Genomic DNA, 9,312 nt, shown 5'->3' with positions numbered 1-9,312 from the left:
TTCATCATTGAATAGAATTAGTGGTAAATTTTTGTTGTTTAGCGATAGAAATTGTCTATCGCTAATTTCTTTTTATATGTATATTTTTTTCTAGTGGTGGTTGTAAGCAGAAGTAATTACTGCAGGATATACTCCTATAATTTGTTTTCTCCTTTGTAATACATACAGGAAACTGCGAATGTTTCTGCAGACAAGACCAAAAAAAAAAAAAAAACAATTCTTCTTCCTTCCCCCCTCCTCCACCAAAAAGGACATACAAATAGATAGGACATTTAGTTCGTGAAAATTGAATTTGTTTCTCTCTGAATTATGTTTTAGAGAGAAACATGTTTGAGCAACTTTCTTTGTGGTGATTTTCTACGAACTTTAATAGGTAAAACCTAATTAAAGAACCATATATGTAAATTTGTCATCATGGCCAAAGCTTGCACAGTGAATTTTCAATTCAAGGAATGGCAGTTCTAAAATTTTGTGCAGTTAATACCTGTATCTTGGCCTATCTTTTTGGACACAACACAAAACTAAAAACAAAAACAAAATAAACAACTTAAGAAAGTAAAGACTGCAGAACCTAACTGCACCCAAAAAAAAAAAAAGATTCTCATAAGTTTGTTTTCTAAAGTTATTTCCAGAAATAAAGGTATTACTCTAAATTCCTGCTAAAAACTTCAAGAGAACTTCTTCATTCTACAGCTATCTGCTCCATTGTAAAAAACTTTTCTTGGACCCAATTACATCCCTGCAAGAATATACATGAAAATTTATCAAAATAAAATAAAATAATAGTGTGTTAAATTAATCTAAGTCTATTGAAGAGACATAAAGAAGAACAAATTAGCAGTCAGAGAGAACAAAGGGGTAAACGCATAGGTGAAAAAGCACATTATTAAATAGCATAATTATATGACAAATAATTTGTTTTGTCTAGCTAGTAAGTACTGAAAACATTACACTCTGATATTATAAGGCTAGGAGTGACAAAATGAGCACAGGAAAAAATGTCATGTCCAACTTGTTTAGAGTTCGGTAAGGTTGATGATCCGCCTATTTGGATTCAGCCATTTTGACCCTCTCAACTTTGGCTTATCTAAATCTTAGACTAAATATCTATATGTTTATGTGAATTAACTCAAACTCTTTTTTATCCGCTCAAATTCACTCCAACTTACACATTTAACAACCATGTATAAGCATACACATTATTAAATAGCATAACTATAAGACAAATAGTAGTTTTTTTTTTGTCTAGCTATAGTAAATACGGAAAGCATTGCACTCATATATTTTACATACAACTAAGAGTGACAAAATGAGCACATGAAAATATGACATGTCCAACTCGTTCAAATTTGGTAAGGTTAACGATCTGTCTATTTAGCAATTCAGCTCTTTTGATCCTCCCAACTTTTGCTTGTCTAAATCTTGGACTAAATATCTAGTTGTTTATGTGAATTAACTCAACTCTTTTTTATCCGTTCAAATTCAATCCAACTTACACATTCAATAACCATGTATAAAGCAAATTATATACATATATTGTGCTAGCTCAAAAGTAGGAATAATCCAAATGTATTTGAAATGTATTATGAGTATCCAAAGTCCCAATAGGGTAGCACCCGTGACTTAGGTACATGCATTCACATGAAGACAGACAGCCACGAGGGGGCAAATATTGGAGAGGGACAAGACATGTAAGCAACAAAGGAATATTATTATCTACATGTGAGCTTCACTCCCCACAGATATTCTGAAGTCTTCACTTGCAGCTTTCTTATCTTAATCAAAAATTGCATAAATTATTACTCTTCAGTCCACTACCCATATGGTCATATTTGCATTTTCAGAAAAACGTTTACTGAATCAATAGAGAAGCATAGTATAATCATAAATTATGACATGAATAACAATAGTCGGGCTTCAATGCAGGTATTGGAAACTGGATGAGAAACTCAAAAAAAAAAAATGTTTGTGTTTGGTATGATCAAAGAAAATGTTTTCTTGAAAATAAGTGATTTAATTTTCTTGTGTTGGGTAGTAAGTAAATAATGTTGTCCCAAAAATATTTTTGTATAATCTAGGCAACTATTATAGGATGGAGGTGCAGGAGTGATAGGGATGGGGGCTATAAGGGTGAGGCGTGGGTGTGGTTGCAGGATGAGGTAGACAAATAGTGTAAAATGTTATTTACAGAACTTGTTTTCACGATTAAAATATTTTTCAAAAATTTTTACCAACCAAAATTAATATGAAAAATTTGAAAATATTTTCCTCCTTACCAAATACCTACAAGTTTACAATTTTTTGTATTTCAGAATTGATTTCATTAAGGCGAATTATATTGACCTATAAGAAAGTCAAACTAGTGAAGCATTTTTGAACATAGAGAGTTTTTAACTTTTAATTAGTGTAGAAATATTTTAGTCTTACTAGTAATATGCTAATAATGCAAGTAGTAATGAGTTGACAACAAATCAACAAACTTTCGCATAATTACAAACTTGTTTTTACAGACAATATCACATGTTTGATTTTTCTTTTTTATAAAGGGCATCTTTGTGAACATGTCACAAAAATGTTTATTTCCCTTGTCCGCAGTCAATTAATTATTAGTAATAGTGTTAAAGTATTGTTGAATATGGTGTGCTGTAAAATCTGCAGAATCCTAAGACAAAGGACAATTATTCAACTAAAAAACAAGAGATTGCAGCCAAAAGGAAAGTAACAGACATACGGATGAACATTCAGACAGGCAGATTACTATCAAAGGAAAGAACAACTCCTTTTAAAAAAACAAAAATATATAAAATCCATACATTTTAATTTATGTACTATCCTTTGGTAAATAACTAAATATATAGTACTACTATTTAGTTTCCAAAAAAAACTTATGTGACTCATTTTTTTGGGTAAATCCTATCCTTCGCAGACCATACTTGTGAGATTATACTGGGTATGTTGTTGTTGTTATTGTATCCTTGACAAGATGATTATAGTTACACTAACATCTAAAACTTAGACCATAAATTTTAAAAAATTCCTTTCTTTTTTAAACTCCATTTCCTGTCAAACGATGTTACATAAATTGAAATGGAGGGAATATAACTTTTCTTGTTAATATATTTACAGAAGGATACCACTTCTCTATATTTAATAAGTTTTATACGGTTTTATTTATTTTACCTTTAATACTATACAATAGTTTTTTGGTTTAACCATCGATATTCAAAATTCACTGACCCTACTTATTCAGATCCACTCCCCATTAGAGCCTATTTAAGGGTGGAATGACTTCTGATTAAGAATTTCTCCAATCTCAAGGATTAAACTCGAGACCTCTAATTAAGATCGGAAGGATCCCATCCATCCCACCGCGTGCTTTGTTGAAATCATAACATTCAAAAACTTTGTATCTTATGTGCATTTTTTGGTTAAAATCACAAAATTTAGAAATCTTCCTCATATTTAAAGTTTTGTGACCAGTACTTGTCAAAATAAGACACATAAAATAAAGGGCAGGGAGTAGTAATTTTACCTTCACTTTTTTTTTGCTTTCCTTTCTTCTTCCCTAACTTTGTATATTACTCGTTGAATGTCACTGATAATTGCCAGTAGCGCCTCCAAAAGGCTGACGATGGCTTTGAGTTTTTCTACTCTCAGAATTATTGTCCAATGAGCTTATCTGTTGGCTGCTGCTGCTAAATCCTCCACCACTCATGCTCCTTACTATTTCTCCAACACCAAGAAAGTCCCTTGTCAACCTATTAGCTTGTTCACTTCCCATTTCCATTGAAAAGTTATTAATCATTTGCTTCTTCTGTGGTGGCTGCTCATAACTATTCACCTTGTTGTTGTACCCTCCTATTACTCCATAGTCGTTTTGATGATGATCTTGTTCTTGTGCACCTGCATATTGAAGACATAATTAAATAAATGAAAGCGTGATATCTCTTGAACAGCTAATTTAAGATGAGATGGTCGATCACATATTAACATTGTATCAAGAGCGCATAGGTTCTAGTTTCGAGTCTTATCGCTATCCATTATTAAAAAAGAAAAATTACATGCTTGGTTATTAAAAAAAAAAGAATCAGGGTCGCACATTAGCAAATTTTCAAGTGTTTGACCATGAGAAAAGAATTAGGCTAGCCCATGAAGGACGTATTTAAAATATCATAGAATATTTTTTTTTTTTTTTAAGTAATGCTCTATCCCTAAGGGGTCGTTTGGTTCAAAATCAAGTTATGCTGGAATTATAATTGTGATTTGTGGGATTGTAACCAAGATTATTTATCCCACCTTATATGGGATAGATAATTCATAATTGTGGTATAACCTTCTATTTTCCATCGACCGGTCCATTCTTATTCCTAGACGGAATATATTTTCTATCTTCTTTTGTTTGTTAATCAAATATGTAAATCAACATATCTAATGATTCCAAACATTTTTTTTTTAAATTGAGAACATTATAGTTAAAAACAAAAAAGACAGTTTGATTTCTCAAATAGTAATACCTTCGCGTAAAATTAATGGAACGATGAGAATATTTAATAAAAATAAAATAATCTATATATAAAAATTTAAACTTTTATATGAAATAATCAGTATTACCGTAAGCATTGACGACTAGGTCATGAAGGTGATTCCCACCGCCCATAGAGTCGTCATGGCCGTAAACGCCACTAAAGTTTACACCTGGCGGTGGGTGAATATCAGATTTCATGGCGCTAGACGACGAACCACCACCGCCAACTGATCCAAAGGCTTTGAGCAATGAGGCACTAGTGCTACTACTGTTGCAACTTGTAGTAGAACCCATCTGAGCTGCTTTCTGGAGTAGTGCCGTGGCGGACATTGGCGGGGCCGGTGAATTAGTAGCATTGTTCTGATGAAGTGATGATGAGCCATAAAGAGAAGCAATTGATGAACTCATATGATGATGATGGTGATCACTTAGAAGGGTACCAGCTGAGAACACATTGGATGAATTATTTGAACCATCTCCACTATTGTTGTTGCTGAATTGATGAGGACTAGGAAGTAATAAACCACCTGGACCTCCTCCAGAGATATTGCTATTGTCATTATCAACATTGTTGTTATTCTGGAAGAAATTCAGGTTAAACATATTAGCTGAGCTGGAATTCGCGTTGTTGTGAAGATCAGGAAGCTGCATTAGCCCATGAATTGCTGGTTTATTATTCATCACATAATCAGATTGATGACTTGTTTGATCAATTGGAAGCTGGAAAAAAGAGGTGGAAGGGCGAAATGTGGATGAGCCAATGAGGTGATTGTTGTTGTTGTGATCGAACTGATTGTGATGATGGTGGTGGGCCCCGCCACTAGCGATATTCTTCATGTTGTTATTGTTGTTGCCTCCGAAATGAAGCATATCTTGATGATCTGATGAAATTTGGGAATTTATTTTCGAGAGACCGCCTAAACTCATGTTGTTGTTGCTACTTCCATATAAATGACTCCCAATGCTGCTCAAACTTGGTGGATTTCTTGCACTTTCTTGTGCCAATGCATCACAAAATGCTCTGTGAGTGATGAAACTATCACGCCTGCATATTAAATTATATAAACTATCAGTATACCGTATTTTGCACACTTTCAGGTCATATAAAGAAAATAAATGTAGGAGAATAAGAAGAAAATGAAGAATACAATGTTAAGTTAAAATAACAAAAAAGAATCGTGTGGGCTTTTAAAAAGATTGTAACATAAAATTACAACGAAATATCATTCTAATAGTAATGACATAGATTAAAGAAATGGAGTCTTGTGAACAGAATGTTTTGGTCAAGTAGTAGAAACTTTTTTGAGACAAATGATTACCATTGAACTTACCAAAAACGTCAAGAATAAACATATAGAACTAGAAAATGAGTTGAATTTTGTATACACAGTGGTCCCGTCATCCCCTTGATGATCATGACAATTAAGAATCAAATTAAAAAATGGAGATGTACGATAATTAAATTCATTATGATCTCCCAATTCATAGAATACATAAAGTTGATTTCAGGAGAAGAGGAAACCATGAAATTTCCCCACATATTAATATTGACAAAGTTGGTGGTAATTACTCCACTAGTCAGTAATGAAAAGGCTTTATACTGCCTTCTCTAAAAAAAATAAAAAATGAATGAATGAAACAAAGGGAAAATTGGGGGATAAATCATTTTACTGAGACGAAAGCTGATCCGGCATGCATGGATTTAATAATCTTTGAATCCATTTTTAGCTATATATGGATGTTAAATACCACATATGCTAGTGAACGTTCATTCAAAAAATAGCAGTGACTGTGAATAAAGAGAAAATTCTAGATAATAATTGGTCTAAAACTGTAAGCATTATCATGAAAAGGGGTGGCTAAAAGAAATTCAGAGCTGAACACTAAAGCATCTATCCAACTCACCACAAAACAAAAAAAGATAGACATTTTTACATGGCATTGTAACACGTGAATAAGAAGAAACGATATCAGTAACGGCAAAAGGACGATGGTTCCTAGGAAAAAGACTGAACAATTCAGACAAGAAATTTTTAAGAACTACTAATTAAATTGGTACTACATATTTTTTCCTGCTAATTAATAGTACTAGTACTAGCAAACAAAAGATCCAAAGACAAAAACAAAACCTACCAGAAAACAGACAAAAAGGTTAAAAAATAAAAGAAGTAAAGTAGAGGAAGAAAAATTTGATAGTCTAAAAAGAATCTGTAACTGTTGGAAAAGCTGGAGAGAGCTTTTTCCATCATTTCTAGCTTCTTCAGACTTTCATCACACCTGGGGAATCTAAATGCCCTAAAATCAAAGAAGATGCCACACATTTTCACTTGAGTTAATAATCGTCATGATTGTTAGTACCATATTGGGTGTTGTCGATAAATCCAAAATAAAAAAATAAAAAAAGAACGAAATAAATTAACTTCGTACATAAAACTCTCTTTAACAGTTTAAAATTTCAGATCAAATAATTATACACACCTTGATAAAAAGGTGCCACAATCACATATGTATTTACGATCGAGTATACCACAATTATAAGTACCAAGAGATATAACCACCATGATTGTTAGTACCAAAATGGGTGTCCATAAATCAAATATAAAAGAGAAAACAAGAATCAAGAAACCCTCCTTCACCAGTAGAAATTCACAATTTTTCACAGACGTTCCCATCACATTTCCCACGATTTTGTAAGAAATTCCGTGATAAAATACGCATATTTTTAGCAGTGACGATTTGTTGAACTTTGTCTAACGCGATTTAAGCTCTTAGATAAAAAGACAGCGTATACATAGACCTTGAGAAAAAAAGGGGTGCCACAAACACATAATTGTTAGAACCAAAAAGAACAAAGAAAACTCGGTTTTATCCATCCAATCAACACTTAAACTTTTAAACGAGACGGTTTAACACATACCTGGAGAAAAGGGTGCCACAATCGCATCGGTATTCGCGCGTGCCGCAAGTCTTAGTATGAGCTTTCCAATCAGATTGGACAGCATACTTCTTGGAACACTTTTCACACTTGTATTTCTTCTCACCATGTTTTCTTGAATAATGTTTCTTGATACCAGTAAGATCTCCAAGTGCTCTTGAAGGTTCATGGTGAACACAAGTGGGCTCAGGGCATAAATAAACCTTTCTCTTAACCTCTTTTGTACTCTTCTGCTTTAACTTCCAAGGCAAATTGTGTCCTCTCCTATGTAGCTGTAGGTTTTGTTCTCTTTGGAAACCTTTGTTGCATACCTCACACACAAACCTGTTTGTCGCCATTAGGGTCTTGGGAGATAGTGCTATTATCTCAGCATCTGGATCTGAAAAAAAAAATAACAAAAAAATTAATATCCATGATAGAAATTAATCTGTGCTTCTCGCAAATCTAAAAATGCTGCCGCACGTCAGTCGGATCCTTAAAAAATGCATGGTTTTTGGAAGATTGTACAAACACTCAACAGTACTTTTGAAGAGTCGGAGCAACATATTCAGAAAATCTATGTTGCTCGAATCCTCCAAAAATGTTACCGCACCTATATCAAATCTTTTAAAAAATGCATAGCTTTTGAAAGATTCGATACATACAATTGACAATACTTTTGAACAGTCGGAGCAACATAGCTAGATTTTACTTTCAAAGATTTTTATTCAGAGAATTAGATGAAAAGGTGAACAAAGTGGTTTTTTTTTTCCTTTGCATAAAAATGAATTTCCCTTGAAGATTGACTAGGGTCTCTTTTTCTTCCTTGTAAAGTTGAATTAACATCAAATCACTTTTTTTTCTTTGCATTTTGATGAAAAACAAGAGAATTCAAACACTTTTTAACTTTTTTTTTTTTTTTGATAAACTATTGGTAGAAGATACTTGCTTGGTGTGCCAGGCTGATTTCTTCTCTTTTTTGTTGGTGCTTGTTGAGATTGAGCTGTTGATGATGGTGGTAAGGCATGTTGTTGTTGTTGTTGTTGCTGATGAAGAAGAAGTTCATGTTGTTGTTTCATCTGTTCTTCTTCTCTCATTGCTAAAAACACAGCTGATGAAGGTCCTGCTGCCATTTTTGTTGAATTTCTTCTATCTAAATTTTTTGAAATCACTTTCACAAATTAAAAACAAAGGGAAAAAAAAAAGATGAACAAAAGGGTTGAATTCAAGAAGCTTTTTTCTCTCGAAAACCTTATCTAAACACCCTCCTCCCAAAAAAAAAACTCAAGATTGTTATTTTTGAGCTAATGAAAAGAGTGAGTGAGTGAGAGTGAGAGGAAGAGATAGCTAGCTAGAATCATCCCATGGTGAGAGAGCTATTTGATGCCCCTTTTCTTTTGCTCTCTTTTGCTATAAATGAAATTTTCTGAGGTTCTTCTATGTGTGCTCTAGGTGTCATGTATATACACAAACACATATCTATAGCATTTTCCTTTCATTTTTATCCTTTTTTTTTTGGGAGGGGTTTCTTCTCTCTCTCTATCACTATATATTTTTACTTCTCATTTTTATCATTTTTCTCCTTTTATACTTTTTATCCCAAGTCAAATAATGCAAAATTGAAAAACTAATACAAAAAAAGGGAATCAAAACTTTTCAAAATGCAAACTTAGGGGTCGTTTGGTTTACAATGTAACTATACGGGAAGAAATAATTATTATGTGAAGAATAACGATTTAGGGATTATTACGTGGAGATTGCGAAAATGAAAAGATAACTAATTAACAAAAGAGGGGAACAAAACTTTCAAAGAGTAAGTTTAGGGGTCGTTTGGTTTACGATCTAACCATACGGGGAGTATAATGTACAAACT

At 33.0% G+C, this 9,312-nt stretch overlaps 1 protein-coding gene across 1 annotated transcript; it reads right to left on the bottom strand.

Annotated features, from left to right (window-relative positions):
• Nucleotides 1-437: 437 nt before the first annotated feature.
• LOC132625819 (protein indeterminate-domain 5, chloroplastic-like) lies at nt 438-8,991 on the bottom strand. The gene is made up of 5 exons (XM_060340394.1): nt 8,389-8,991; nt 7,443-7,839; nt 4,612-5,570; nt 3,533-3,903; nt 438-739 (listed from the first exon to the last, which is right to left on the bottom strand). The coding sequence occupies exons 1-4, from the start codon at nt 8,570-8,572 to the stop codon at nt 3,593-3,595; spliced, it is 1,851 nt and encodes a 616-aa protein (XP_060196377.1). The 5' UTR covers nt 8,573-8,991; the 3' UTR covers nt 438-739; nt 3,533-3,592.
• Between the last annotated feature and the right edge of the window lie 321 nt (nt 8,992-9,312).

This window comes from Lycium barbarum, chromosome 2 (assembly GCF_019175385.1).
Source record: "Lycium barbarum isolate Lr01 chromosome 2, ASM1917538v2, whole genome shotgun sequence".
In the NCBI taxonomy this organism is placed as follows: Eukaryota; Viridiplantae; Streptophyta; class Magnoliopsida; order Solanales; family Solanaceae; genus Lycium; species Lycium barbarum.
This window is presented reverse-complemented; position numbering and strand designations above follow the sequence as displayed.

Bases quoted from the DNA above. Each gene is read 5' to 3' on its own strand.
- LOC132625819 (XM_060340394.1), bottom strand. From the start codon at position 8,572: ATGGCAGCAGGACCTTCATCAGCTGTGTTTTTAGCAATGAGAGAAGAA. The intron at 7,840-8,388 runs GCAAGTATCTTC...TTTTTTTTTCAG, and splicing joins AAATCAGCCTGGCACACCAA to ATCCAGATGCTGAGATAATA. The intron at 3,904-4,611 runs GTAATACTGATT...TTCAATATGCAG, and splicing joins CCTAGTCGTCAATGCTTACG to GTGCACAAGAACAAGATCAT.